Below are 14,918 nucleotides of genomic sequence, written 5' to 3'. Positions count from 1 at the left end.
GCAGCATGCGCTGACGAAACCAAGCAGCTTGTTTCCAAGAGAGGTGCGGTTTCTTCAATTGCATGGAAATGGTTCGGGTTTGCAACTTCAGACGTTAAACAAGCCAAAGCCCGCTGTAAAATATGTCTGAAGTTTGTGGCAACTAAAGGAAGCAGCACGACTAATTTATTCCAGCACCTCGAACCACGCTGTGGAATGGGAGGCGTGTGTTTGCCTTTTTTCCTGATTCTTCGATTCTCAGTTTCTGTTTTGGTTTTGTTTGCCTAGTTATTGCTTTCCGGTTTTGGCCTTTTTGCCTGCCTTGCCGTTTACGATTCTGCCTGTTGATTTCAATAAAGATCCGCATATGGATTCTAACTCTCCCGCATCCAGCGAGTTCTTACAATGGGGCTGTCTTTGGATGGACAGACCTCTGGCTTTTCACTTTTACATTTACATTTCTGGCATTTGGCAGAAGCGTCAGAGCGAAGTACAAAAGTGCTTTAAGTCTCTATCATTGAATACATTAACATTGGTTCAATAGGTTACAGACTTAGGATACCATTAGCCTAAAATTGGTGTTTTTATTTCTTTAACATATACTGTGACAATACATAAAAACAGGGAAAGAAAGTTTAAGTGCTTCTGGAAATGGTAGTTCTTCAGACGTTGTTTGAAGACAGTCAGTGGCTTTACCCTCAGAGATGGTGGGACCAGTCTCATTTTTCACTGGGTGAGGGTCTTTGGATGGACAGAGCCCTGACTTTTCTTAAGCCGGGCCCTCTTGACCCTTGCCTCACGCTTCACTTTTTCTTTTTCAAGAATCTGCACAGAGACACAGTTTAAAACTTAAAACCAAAGCACCATGTAACGTGATTAAACCAAAGACTACTTCCTGTGTGTGTGTGTGTATGTGTGTATAAGTGTGTGTGTGTGTATAAGTGTGTGTGTATGTGTGTTTGTGTTTTCTTACCATTTTCGTAACGAACTGGCGAAGTTCTTCCAGGGTCAAAGGTCGCTTGTCATAATCGGGGATACTCACTTGATCCATATCACTGGAGTATAAACATAACTTGGTCATGCACAAATCCTGAGGTTTTTTTAGTCTGTGTAAATTATAATTGTACTGAATTGTATTTAAATATTTATAAATATTGTATGAATTGTATATCATTGAACTGTAAATATAATTGGTAAATAAATTAATATTATTTATTATAATTTGGGGGCAAATGCAAATCAGTTGTGTTAAGAACAGGCTTGGTAATACAAGTCTGATTGGCATTTATCAACTTACTAACATGAATACAAAGAAAGTCAGAGAAAATCATGATGAGCATGATGAAAAAAAATCACCTGTAAGACGTAACTTAACATTTTCAGCCTTACAGTCTTGACACACTTACCTAAATTCAAGAGGCTGCTCGGCAGGAGGCTGAACGACAAGAGCCGGCACCTGAGCTAGTTCCTGATCCTGATCCTGTTAAGAGAAAACAACACAGATAACTCAGTCTGAGCTGTCCGAACTAGAACAAAACTCCTACTGACCCGAATCTGCCGTAAACAGAGACATATCAAATACATCAAAACCCTGTACAATAGGAGGACAAACTTTGTCTCCTTTACTCTCTCAACTATGGGATGAAAGCTATCTTATATTATCTAATACAGTATAATAAAAAAAGAAAGAAATAATACTGATTGCCACCATTACACTTTAATTGAAGTGAGTAGCTTTATATGTGAAGTTTGTAGATTAAAAGTTTATCTTGCGTCAGTTTGGTTTTTAAAATATTTTTAGAAGTGGAGAGAGTGGAGATGTGATTAATTTCACACAACAGTTTTTACTGATTCCTGGAAAATGAAAATTTCCTGACTGCATTCCTGAAATCTCCTCTAATTGTTAATATTTGTCCTGCTGATGTCCTCTTATTTAGAATGTGAGTAAAATGAATGCAAGACTATAGAATTAACAGAATTATGGTGTGAAAAGATGGAAGAGGAACAGATCTGAAGCTAAGCGCTGGATTTACATCAGAGTGACACTAAGTGATCAAACTCAGAACGTCAACATTCTTAATAGCAGAGCGGCTTTAAATGTATTTTAACATATCTTTTAACATATTTTGATTACACCACTTACTATTTTACACCTCACAAATACACAGAGATTAGAATATAAAAAGTAAAAAACACGGCGCTGTGAATCAAAAAGTCCTAATCCTATTCAAACCAGGTGCAAGAGACGATCTCACTAAAAACAAGAAATGTTGGACACGTGGATCTTGTTTCATCGTTACTGTACCTTGAATTTGATGAAATTCTGGACAGCGACCAGCTCACTGGTTTTCTGGGCCAGTAGCCTCAGGTGAATTGTAAGGCTGGAGTCTTTAAGCCAACCTGGACAACTGAGCACTTTGTCCAACGGAGGATCGCAACCGATCTCATGATACAAGTCGCTCACCCCTACATTAACACACACACACACACACACAAAAATGTGTGAAACAAAAACCTTTTTTACATGTTCTAAGGATCTCATTAAAAAAAAACTTGCACTGTATCTGTTTTACCCAAAATCTCAATTTCTTTTTACTTGTGCTTGTAAATTATAAATCCAGTGAAATAACAAAACCCTGTTTTCTATACACTGCACAACTCTACACAACTCAGCATTTAGGTATAGATCTTGTGCACTTGCAGTATGTGCTAGAGCACTTGTTTACATATTATTTAGTCAGCACCTCCTTGTCTCACCTGTATTAAGCTGATCCAGGATCTCAGTGAGTTCCTGGATCTGAGATTCAATGTCTCTCTGCTGATTGAGGGTGGGGGGTTCTTCCGATCTCCGATCTCTCAACTTCTCCATCTCCTCTTTTGTCTGGATCAGGGAACAGGAACACACAGTGAGCTATTTTCGGATAAGCGTGTTTGTGATGTTTCATATGAACATAAAAAGAGGTGATGACTTCAGATGGGTCAGATTCAGATTTGTTTTTAAAAATTTCCATGTCATTTCTATTGTTCACTTATATTTTTATGCTCTTATTTACGTACAGCAATTAAGGTCAACCTTCCATGAATAAATTGTACTTATTTAGGTATTTAAATTAAACACATCTTATCTGAGTCTGAAGTCACATGTTGTCATGGTTTTTACATTCAGTGAACAAAATGCTGATTTGGAAATTATCTATTATTTCTTAGTTACACTGACTTTGTTAGCTTCATCTCCTGGCTGATCAGGTATATTTAGATTACTGGAAAAATAGTAAAAAATGTTGATTTTGACTTACCGATCTGATTTCAGCTTTCAAATCCTCAATCTCTCTTCTTTGCTCAGTAAGGTATCTATAGTAAAAGATGAACTTTTCTTCACCTGTAAACAATACACAATGTTATACAGCAACCAGGTTAAATTAGACACAACCTTTATTACAGATCCAATCTGAAGCATTAATCATCTGAAATTAGATGGAGATTAGACAGAGCTGACTCACGCTGTAAACATTTGGTCACGAGCATTTCCAAATCTTCCTCGCCGGTCACCTCCCTGAGCCGGCGGAAAAGGTCCTCTAATGCTTCATTCTCTAATTTGATCAACTGCTGCTTCTTCATTTCTGCAATCATCATCATCATCATCATCATCATCCAAGTTTCCAACTATATTAGTCTGGTTAACTGAACTAGGTAAATAATATAATCTAAAACAGTCAGCTCTAGAATTATTGCCACTCTTTGTAATGTTGGGTAAAACAATTATAAATGGTTAATAAGCTTAATCTGTCACTTCTCCAACATTTCACTCAAATAAATTTCCAAGAAAAATTAAAACCCTGTAGTTATACACCTTATTGCTATTCTTACAAATTCTTGTAAATAAACCTTAACTCAAGCAAGGCTGCATTATACACTTTACTCTTTCATTTGGCTATGAGTGATTAGGATGTCATAAGAGAACCATGACTTCCTGTTTTACTGGGGAATAAATATAGAGTGACACAAAGGTCAATTCCCAATGCTCTTTCTTCAACAAGGTGAAGATTAGATGATTAAATAATGAGGAAACTTCATCATCAGGCATTATAGGAATGATATTAAGTCATTAAGTGTTTTATATTTTCTTCAGAATAACTTCAAATAAGCTTAAATTTCTCTCATATTTCCAATGAGAGACTTAACTAGACCATGAAATAACTTTTTTACCAAAGGTGCCAATATTTTTGAGCTCTCACCGCGTCTGAGTTGTGCCTCCTCCAGTCCTTTCCTCTCACGACACTTAGTTTCTATGAACTTATCAAGACGTTGCTCCACTTCAAGCTGCCTCTTCAGCTCATCCACCTCAGCGATTTGTTGAAGCCGTTTCTTCTTATTCTTCTCATTCTTCTCCTTCAAATTCTCCAGTTTTGTCAGTATTTTCTCCCTGAACATCACACAAAAAACACAGAGCCTGTTTACATACACACGAACAATAATAATAGTAATAATAATAATAATAATAACTATAATATGATCATTCATCTGATTATTGGAGGGATCAGAATGATTAATACAGATCTGTGATTTTCATATGAAGGGCAGCTCTTATAGAAAATTAATCAACACTTTCTGTCCAATTAGATTTGAGAATTCTACAGTGCTGGTGTAACACTTAAAACACCATAAACATAAACATTTTACTATCTATTTTCGTTTAGCAAAAAGTGAATCCTGTCCACATGGTACTCATACATGTAAATAAATGCAGTAAATTCAGTTCACCTGACATCATGTTCTTCCTCTATCATGGTCATGAGTTCAGCAATCTCCTGCTGGACTTTCTGAAGCTCCTGTAAAAGAGAACATCTCCTGCGTTAACCACAGGCTTCTCATGCATGTGATTAAATCCTGACCCTAGTCACACTATAAGCTCTGACCTCATGCTGACAGTGGTGCAGCTGCTGGAAATGAACATGGTCCTTTTGCAGCTTCTCTATCTCCTCTTTCAGCTGATGTTTCTTCACCACCTTCTTGTTGTGGCGAATGAGAGTCTGTAGGTGGGTAAATGAAGGACAAGAAAAAAGTTTACAGAGGTAAATATTACAACTTTTAAAAAACAAATAAAACCCTGCTTTACAGTCACGCTAAAAGGTTGGAGTTAGTAGCTGATATTTATACCATATTATTTCACAGGGAAGATTGCTGTGATATGCAGTTTTGGGAAAATAATCAACTATAGGGTGGTAACAGTGACTCTGCATCTATATTGTGTTGCTAAATTATCTTCTTCAGTCTGACCCGAGGGTATGCAATGTTTTTCACAGCTTCCTGCTTTACAGTTTGTTCTATTTTATTGTGTGGCTGCAAAGGTTGCCATGTTTAACTTGTTTGCACATTTGCGTTACTTAGCTGTAGTTTTCCACTAGGCCAGCTTTTGCTCTTAGCTCACAGAAAGAGCTCACTAATTTAAAAGACATCTGTAAGATGTCTTGTCCACCGCAGTGTCCAGTCTCAGCGCCTGGTAGCTGTGAGGGTTGAGGGCATGAAGTGACCAACATTCCACACTTTGTTTTTATTTTGGTGAATAAGTGCATCACTTCGTCTTGATGGAATTTGTAGTGTGGATACACAACTCAACTTATTTATGCTACAAAATGGTGTGAAATAGCCTACTATGTGACTTGAGATGCACCTTATGACCTGTTTGTAACACAGAATCTAACAACTCTAACTCACGCGTTCCAGTTTATTTTCCAGCTTGTGAGTGACCTCTTCAGTGTGGCGAGCGTGAGCCTTCCGCTTATGCTCTTCCAGTTTCTTCTGAACACTCTGGATCTGTTCAAATACAGTCAAGTTTGTCACAAAACATACTTTTTAAGGCTCTTTAAAATCAATGTTAGGATAAAATGTGTAGTCCTTCAAAGACATACACACTGTCTAGACAAGGTATAATATTGATATGTGTGGCATAATATTGAAAACAGGATGCTGCTAAATGAACAGCATGTGACTTTATTGTGTATGTTTGCTGTGTGTGTGTGTGATGTCTGAAGGTCATCACCTTTTGCTCAAGCTTTACTTGAATGAGTCTCTCTTTTTCCACACACTTGTCGAGCTCGTCGCGGCGCTTCAGGAGAGCCCGGAGCTGCTGGACACAGCGGATGTCAGCCTGCCTGAGCCGCTGACTCTGAGGCACACGCAGTTTCTCCTCCAATTTCTTGCACTCCTTACGCAGTTGATTTTCCTCCAGACTAACAGGCAACACACGTGAACAGAGTGATGTGTTTACAAAATGATAATAACATGAATAATTATGAATACTATGACAAATTGAATGAGAATTTAAAGTGGGAAATTAATTCTGTCATCAACAATAAAACTAAATTAATCGTAGTCTTCATGATAAAAAAAAAAACATGCTTTGTGATTATGACTGGAACAAAAACTGTACAAGTAAAATTCAACATATTCTTCAAGAGTATGTTAAAGAGTCAAAATCAAAACGTGAGGTTCCTATAAGTTCCCAGCACTTTATCCTGGTCAGGGTGGCGGTGGATCTGGAGTCTATCCCAAGAAACACTGGGAATGATCTAGGACTACCTGGATCTACCCACCTCCCAAAAACATGCCAGTAGATGGAGTCGCACCTATAGAGCCAATTTAGATTCACCAATCAAACTACTGGCATGTTCTTTGTACAGTAGGAAGAATCTGAAGAACCCATAAAGAACCCACAGAGACATGAGGAGAACTCCATACAGACAGTAACCTGAGCTCTGGATCGAACCAGAACCCAGGAGCTATGAGGCAGAGATCCCTCAAGATGTGGAGTGTTCAGAAAAAAAACAGCATGTATGTGTATCGGGGACTATCTGACTGACCACTGCTTGCGGATAATGTCCTGGAAATGGATTTTGCTGGCCTCCAAATCACCCTGCATCATTTTATATTGCCTCTTCAGACTGGCCTTCTCCTCTGTAACACACACACACACACACACACACCACATCACAGACGTGTCATTTTTACTATAACAGCTACATGTTCATCACTGATAACTCATTTACACATTACTACGCTCTTACCCAGTGCATCAAAGTCCAGGCTGCTGGTTTTTATTCCTGTACGTTTCCTCAACATTTTTCAGTAAATCACTGTGAAGACATGGAGATGGCACTTTGTAAAATCAATGTTTTCACCACAATATTGCTAACAGTAGTGACAAGAGCAGTGAGCTAGTCAATGTTCACAACCTAGCCACAGAGAGAGAGAGAGAGAGAGACAGACAGACAGACAGAGAGAGAGAGAGGGAGAGAGAGACAGACAGACAGACAGAGAGAGAGAGAGAGAGAGAGAGAGAGAGAGAGAGAGAGAGAGACAGACAGAGAGAGAGAGAGAGAGAGAGAGAGAGACAGACAGAGAGAGAGAGAGAGAGAGAGAGAGAGAGAGAGAGAGAGACAGACAGAGAGAGAGAGAGAGACAGAGAGACAGACAGAGAGAGAGAGAGAGAGACAGAGAGAGCGAGAGCACAAACGCTAACTAGTTCTAAGACCGTAGATAGTTTGATCAAAAATATCATACTATAGCTTAAAACATTTCCGTGCTACATTTAATAACCGTAGTGAGTTCCTTTCAGCGACAAATATTTAGTTTAGTAGTTTATAATAGTTTAGTAAGGCCAAAATATAAAGAATAAAAGTTTAAAAAAGTGAATAAATAACAACACAACAGAGGCATATCGTTACAGCTACTACTCACTGCTTACCATATACATTTCCGTTAGCGCGCTAGTTATAGTGTACTAGTTGGCTAATTTAGAGCGCTAGTTATCAGAAACACTTCCTTACCTTCCAAGGTTGGTATGCAATCTGAATAGCGACACCTTCGCAGTTTTCTTGTGATGAGTGAAACACGTCACAGAAGCTCTCCAAGGCAACGTGCTATGTGACGTCTGAAGCTTCGGATCTGAATTCTGACGAGATTCCCTAGTGCAGATATCGAGAGTCATCCGCTTCACTAGTGAATAGAGACAATGCTTTTAAACTGTTAGCATGAAACCAGCCAAGAAACCTGCTGCCTCAGTCCAGTGTGAGAGAATACTGTAACAGGCAGTGGAAGTAGTAAATAAAAAGTGACAGACTCAGTCCCTGTACTGTTGAACAAGTCATGTTCCTTAATAAAAATCATTCATTCGCCACTTAAGAAAATGTCAACTCCCCAGTTTACAAGCATAGGTTTAGTACTAGGACAAAACCTTGTGTGAATAAGGCCTTGAGTGTTGATCAAAACAGATTCATAAAATTGCTACAGTACAAGTGAATTAATCCCATTCATAAATTCTTGTACAAATGAATTCATAGACTAATTTATTCATATTATTGTGTTTGTACATCAGCAGTGACGCATGAAACACTATTTTTATTCTTTTATTCTGTTTTTAGAGTATAAGTGGTACTGCTACTTTCATTCATCACATTTCATTATATTCATTTCCCAAATGTTGACCAAAAAAAATCTGTAAATATGTTTTTTTTGCAATTTTTGGAATGTCTTCAATTGTCAGATAATGGAAATAAGTCTCTCTGCTTGTTTTCCAGTTTATCACGAGTTTCTGAGTTTCTGAAGAAATTTTTATTGTTTACCAAACATTCTGGGCTTTGTCTTTTATTTTCCTTTTCCATGAGTAACAAGTAATTAATTTTATCTGATAACACACACACACACACACACACACACATATATATAAATATATATATATATATATATATATATATATATACTATATTGCCAAAAGTATTCGCTCACCCATCCAAATAATCAGAATCAGGTGTTCCAATCACTTCCATGGCCACAGGTGTATAAAATCAAGCACCTAGGCATGCAGACTGTTTTTACAAACATTTGTGAAAGAATGGGTCGCTCTCAGGAGCTCAGTGAATTCCAGTGTGGAACTGTGATAGGATGCCACCTGTGCAACAAATCCAGTCGTGAAATTTCCTCGCTCCTAAATATTCCACAGTCAACTGTCAGCTGTATTATAAGAATGTGGAAGTGTTTGGGAACGACAGCAACTCAGCCACGAAGTGGTAGGCCACGTAAACTGACGGAGCGGGGTCAGCGGATGCTGAGGCGCATAGTGCGAAGAGGTCGCCAACTTTCTGCAGAGTCAATCGCTACAGACCTCCAAACTTCATGTGGCCTTCAGATTAGCTCAAGAACAGTGCGCAGAGAGCTTCATGGAATGGGTTTCCATGGCCGAGCACCTGCATCCAAGCCATACATCACCAAGTGCAATGCAAAGCGTGGGATGCAGTGGTGTAAAGCACGCCGCCACTGGACTCTAGAGCAGTGGAGACACGTTCTCTGGAGTGACGAATCGCACTTCTCCATCTGGCAATCTGATGGACGAGTCTGGGTTTGGCGGTTGCCAGGAGAACGGTACTTGTCTGACTGCATTGTGCCAAGTGTAAAGTTTGGTGGAGGGGGGATTATGGTGTGGGGTTGTTTTTCAGGAGCTGGGCTTGGCCCCTTAGTTCCAGTGAAAGGAACTCTGAATGCTTCAGCATACCAAGACATTTTGGACAATTCCATGCTCCCAACTTTGTGGGAACAGTTTGGAGCTGGCCCCTTCCTCTTCCAACATGACTGTGCACCAGTGCACAAAGCAAGGTCCATAAAGACATGGATGACAGAGTCTGGTGTGGATGAACTTGACTGGCCTGCACAGAGTCCTGACCTCAACCCGATAGAACACCTTTGGGATGAATTAGAGCGGAGACTGAGAGCCAGACCTTCTCGTCCAACATCAGTGTGTGACCTCACAAACGCGCTTCTGGAAGAATGGTCAAAAATTCCCATAAACACTCCTAAACCTTGTGGACAGCCTTCCCAGAAGAGTTGAAGCTGTTATAGCTGCAAAGGGTGGACCGACGTCATACTGAACCCTATGGATTAGGAATGGGATGTCACTTAAGTTCATATGCGAGTCAAGGTAGGTGAGCGAATACTTTTGGCAATATAGTGTATATATATATATATATATTATATATATGTGTGTGTGTGTGTGTGTGTGTGTGTGTGTATGTAAAACTATTAATATGGCCACATCATAGTGGTGACAGTAAGAAGTCTCTTGGCACTGAGAAAAAGTTGGCCAAGTTCGTGGTAAATCCAACCGAAGTCAAATCTGGTAACATTGAACAAGAGGAAGGAATACATCCTGAATGGGATGTGATGTGAGGACACCATGCACACACACACACACACACACACACACACACATAACATCTGGTTGTTAACAAACTGTCCTTAAAACGTTTTGTTACTGCTGACAACAAATATTCACCAAAGTTGCTTTTACAGTAGGTCCAGCTGTTTCCAGAACTTTTTTCAGGCTCTTATCACAGGAATTTTTCCAAATGGGAATTATTTTTTAAAACTACAAACTAATGTTATAGTAATGTTCCCATACCTTTCTTTAATCAGAATTCTGATTTTAGATGTTTTTTTTTGTTGTTGTTGTTTGTTTATGAATTAATTTGTACATATGTGCCATATATCTGTCATTAATCCTGTAGATTCTGTTTTGCTCAAATTGTTCAGGCTGTGCGATAAGTAAAATATCACTGAATGCTGTGTTATTGTAACAAACCAAATGTCAGCATATGTCACAGCTGCTTTGCCCCGTTCATACTTCACAAATGCAAAGCTTATTTACTGATTCATGTACACTATAGTGCCTAAAGTTTTGGGACACCCCTCCAAATCATTGTATTCAGGTGTTGTTTTTCAGGGGTTGTGCTTGGCCCCTTAGTTCCAGTGAAAGGAACTCTTAATGCTTCAGCATTCCAATTCATGCACCCAACTTTCTGGGAACAGTTTGGGGATGGCTCCTTCCTGTTCCAACTAGCAAGGTCCACAAAGATGAATGAGCACGTTTGGTGTGGAGAAACCTGACTGGCCTGGACAGAGTCCTGACCGCAACCTGATAGAACACCTTTGGGATGAATTAGAGTGTGACTGCGAGCCAGGCTGTTGATTTTCAACAGATTTTCTACTACTACTGAAGCCTCAAAAATCTCGTAAGGCCATGGCAGTTTTCCAGCACAGGTGTGTGGCCCTCTGCAGCTGGCGACAGACCTGCTCCTCACCAGAGGGTATGTACAGAAAAGACATAAAGCCATACCATGTAATCTATAGGTCATGAGCCAACTGACAGTCTTTTTTTTATGTTACAGATAAGTAAATGTCCAATGCAGGCCTGTGGACACTCATCACTTTTTTCCAGATTCTCCAACTCAAGTTACTGAGGAGACTTTGGCATGAAAATGTCTCAGTATATTATATCTGAAATATCTCACCTAAACTCTTTACCCATTGCTTAAATTTTTCTGCCATATATGTAGACTGTTAATGTATATTTTATTCATCATGTTATTTTAGGCATACTTGCACAAGCTGGCGCTGTTCCCATCGAGCCCAGCACTTCTATCAAGCATGGTCCCCACACCGAACCCACATTTGTGGACCCTGGACCCTCAGCCACCAGCACTCCCCAGCCCAGCAGCACTCCACCCTCCATGATGGTCCATCAGCCAGGCAGTGTTCCTCCAACTTCAGCATGTGGGTTCGAGTCCCATCTGGGGTGTGCATTGAGCAGAGTGGCGCAGCGGAAGCGTGCTGGGCCCATAACCCAGAGGTCGATGGATCGAAACCATCCTCTGCTAGGCACAGTTTTTGTTTACACCAACAATGCCCCTCAGGCAGAGCATGAACCAATGGCCTTAATAATAATAATAATAATAATAATAAAGGCTTCTGTTTGTTAATCTGGTGAAGTGTTGAAGCTTTTTTCTTCTTCTGTTCCGTTTTGGACTTTGCTAAAACTAGGGTCTCTGCAAATTATGGGGCTTTGTCCAACCAGAGGCTTCTGATGATTTCTGGTTCATTGTGTGACTTTGCTCATAATAACTTTGGCTGGCAATGATTGCTGTTTCTGTGTAAGCGTGCTGCACTAGTTACTGATATTGTCACATTACCTTGTATTTCTCTTTGTGAATGGCGTGAGTAGATCCATTTTATAGCAAATATATTATTTCTCTTGATTATGTTAAACCTGCTATAATTTCAATGGTATTTTTTTTTATATTATCATGTTATGTTTGTGCTACTCTATCAAGTCTGCATGGTCACAGGAAGTTCTAAAATTAATGAAAGGTAAGAGAATCAACATATCTGATGTGCAAGTGTTTATAATGCATCAGCTGGAATACCTCGAAGGAATGGCCTTCAAATGTTTAGGCAGTTTTCATACAGAACACTGGCCAAGAATTAGACCATGAACCTACCACGTGTTGTCTTGTCCTTTTTAAAAAAGTGAGTTGTGGTGAGGTGTACCATGCACCAACATATTAGAGCTGCAAGGAACCTATTTACCTGTTTGCTTTTGGAAAGGATGTCTGCCTACTCATCTCATTGTGCCTGCTTTGAAGAGAAACCTATCCAAATAAAAGAGAGCTGCTGTGTGTTTTACACAGCCACAACTGGCCTCTTCCTTTCTCCATAATCACACCAACACAACGTAAATACACTGGTGAGAACCCAAGTTGTTATAAGCAAGAAACAGGGGATAGATACATTAATGTAAAAAAAAGAGTGGAGATATATGTGTATTATTTTTAAAGAATATTGGTTAATGTGTAAGGTTTTTTCTTTATTCTTCTTTCAACTCTTTTCGTGTAAGTTTTATCGGCAAATATGTAAATTGCCGATTGATTCATGTAAATAATGTGAATAATTCAAATAATAAAACCATTCTGAGGAAAGCAGCAGCTCAGAGTCTGATGTGTCTTTCTGATTTAATGATTAATATCTGTCCTCATCAGGCGGTGAGGGTGTTACACATGGTTATTGTCAGGAACAGCTGGACAGTTCCCTGCCAGGCCCAGAGAAGGCGCTGGCAGGTGAACCTTGGAAGCCTGCTTCTTTGTGTGTCTTTTGTTACGCCCTTCCTATTGTTCCTATCCTGATTGTGTCACCTGTATCCCATTAGCCCTAATGTCTACCCCTATAAATAGGGATCCTTGTGTTTGTGTCCTGGTCCATGATTGTTATCTGTACCGTGGTTTCTGTTGGGGTTTTGTTTGCTAGGTTCCATGTCCAAGCTAAGGTCTAGGTTTTGTTTTGTTTAGTTAACCACACCATGTCTAGTGTTACGTTTGTTTCCCTATGTCGCGTCTTAAATGTAATAAAAGCAGTGCTTCGCTGAATCCTGCGCATGGGTCTCATTACACCGTGTGCTGGCGTGCGCACACACACCACGGGCGTCTGGGATCGAGCCCCGCATAGGGCGGGGGTCCCAGACGTTACAGAATCATGGACCATTTCTGAGACCCAGCGGGATTCCCAGCTAGTTCCTGTCTTCGGTAAGGGTTTGCAGTCTGCTGGCTAGAGCCCTGGACAACCGGTGGATGGCATCCGGCGGATCCTTTTCCCCGTTTCCCCAGGGAGGTGTCCCCATCTTCGTTATGGTCGAGGACGTCGCTCCCCCAGGGAATTTACAAGGAGGACGTCACTCGACTTCAGGCCATGGGGGACACCCCCTTTTTATCGGTCCCACTGGAGGCGGGCTTCCACCACCTTGTCAGCCGGGGACGCCGCTCCGCGATGGAGTTTCCGTGGAGAACGTCGCTCGGCACCACGGGTGGAAGACGCTTCCCTCCCGTTTTTTTTCTAGGGCCGGATGTCAACTTACCCCTGGGACCTGGGGCATCGCCATAGACTGCATTTATGAACTACATCAGGCCTTGCATCTCCCCTCTATGAACTACATCTTCCGCCTACTCCTGAGGCGTCCCCTAGGCGGAGGTTGGGCGCTTCGGGAGCTGCGCCTTAGAGGAGGGGGTTATGTCAGGAACAGCTGGACAGTTCCCTGCCAGGCCCAGAGAGGGCGCTGGCAGGTGAACCTTGGAAGCCTGCTTCTTTGTGTGTCTTTTGTTACGCCCTTCCTATTGTTCCTATCCTGATTGTGTCACCTGTATCCCATTAGCCCTAATGTCTACCCCTATAAATAGGGATCCTTGTGTTTGTGTCCTGGTCCATGATTGTTATCAGTGTAAGCAGTGCTTCGCTGAATCCTGCGCATGGGTCTCATTACACCGTGTGCTGGCGTGCGCACACACACCACGGGCGTCTGGGGTCGAGCCCCGCATAGGGCGGGGGTCCCAGGCGTTAGTTATCCATTTGCTGGCTTTTATATGATTGTCTAGCAGTGTTCACAAATAAACCCACTGTTGTGATCAATTCCATTTTTATTAACTTTAAACAACACCGATGTTTGTAATTAAATAAATTAAATATCATCGTTAGACTAAAAAGCTTTGACATGATCATTAGTTTTTAAAAAAAAAAAAAACCTGGAGGAAAATTGTTTCCTCAAGGATACAGACAATCAGTGTAAGATTTTTCAAACTATGAATATGGAATTAATTGTTGTTGTTTTTTAACGTAATCTTACAAATATCATTTTAAAGAACACAGTTTTCATAAAAACATGCCCAGAATTCTTTACGTCATTCATCCACTGGGCTGACTCCATTTCAATGTATTCTAGGCTACCAGCCTCCACTATTCCCCTGGTCTGGAGAACCGTCTTGTGTCCCGAGTGTGGAGGACTGGTCTAGAAGAAGTCAGGTGGCCTGGGAACGGGCTCATGTGAGACTTCAGCGGGCGGTGAGGAGACAGGAGATCCAGGCGAACTGCTGGCGACGCCCTCAGCATGAATACCAAGTGGGCCAGAAGGTATGGTTATCCACTAAGAATCTTAGACTCAACTTAGACCCCCAACCTACTGCATCTTGGCTACTTTCCACATGTCCCTGCTCAAACCCTATCACAAACCCACCGGCTCCACCCCTTCACCTCTGGAACCGCCCCCGCCCCTGGACATCGATGGCGCGTTA

The 14,918-nt window shown here is 40.8% G+C and overlaps 1 protein-coding gene and 1 non-coding gene across 2 annotated transcripts; one reads left to right on the top strand and one right to left on the bottom strand.

The window, feature by feature from the left end:
• Window positions 1–782: 782 nt before the first annotated feature.
• Window positions 783–11,539, bottom strand: LOC131367161 (uncharacterized). Its single transcript, XM_058412425.1, has 13 exons — window positions 11,407–11,539; window positions 6,840–6,933; window positions 6,038–6,209; window positions 5,695–5,793; window positions 4,896–5,009; window positions 4,741–4,808; window positions 4,215–4,402; window positions 3,276–3,358; window positions 2,737–2,860; window positions 2,285–2,445; window positions 1,386–1,459; window positions 953–1,034; window positions 783–791 (listed from the first exon to the last, which is right to left on the bottom strand). The coding sequence occupies exons 1-13, from the start codon at window positions 11,537–11,539 to the stop codon at window positions 783–785; spliced, it is 1,401 nt and encodes a 466-aa protein (XP_058268408.1).
• Window positions 11,540–11,612: 73 nt separating this feature from the next.
• trnam-cau (transfer RNA methionine (anticodon CAU)) lies at window positions 11,613–11,684 on the top strand. Its single transcript has one exon. It is a non-coding gene; the product is annotated as a tRNA-Met (tRNA).
• The last annotated feature ends 3,234 nt before the right edge of the window (window positions 11,685–14,918 follow it).

Source organism: Hemibagrus wyckioides, linkage group LG16 (genome assembly GCF_019097595.1).
Source record: "Hemibagrus wyckioides isolate EC202008001 linkage group LG16, SWU_Hwy_1.0, whole genome shotgun sequence".
Classification (NCBI taxonomy): Eukaryota; Metazoa; Chordata; class Actinopteri; order Siluriformes; family Bagridae; genus Hemibagrus; species Hemibagrus wyckioides.
The sequence above is the reverse complement of the archived record's forward strand: the minus strand, read 5'-3'. Positions and strand labels throughout refer to the sequence as shown.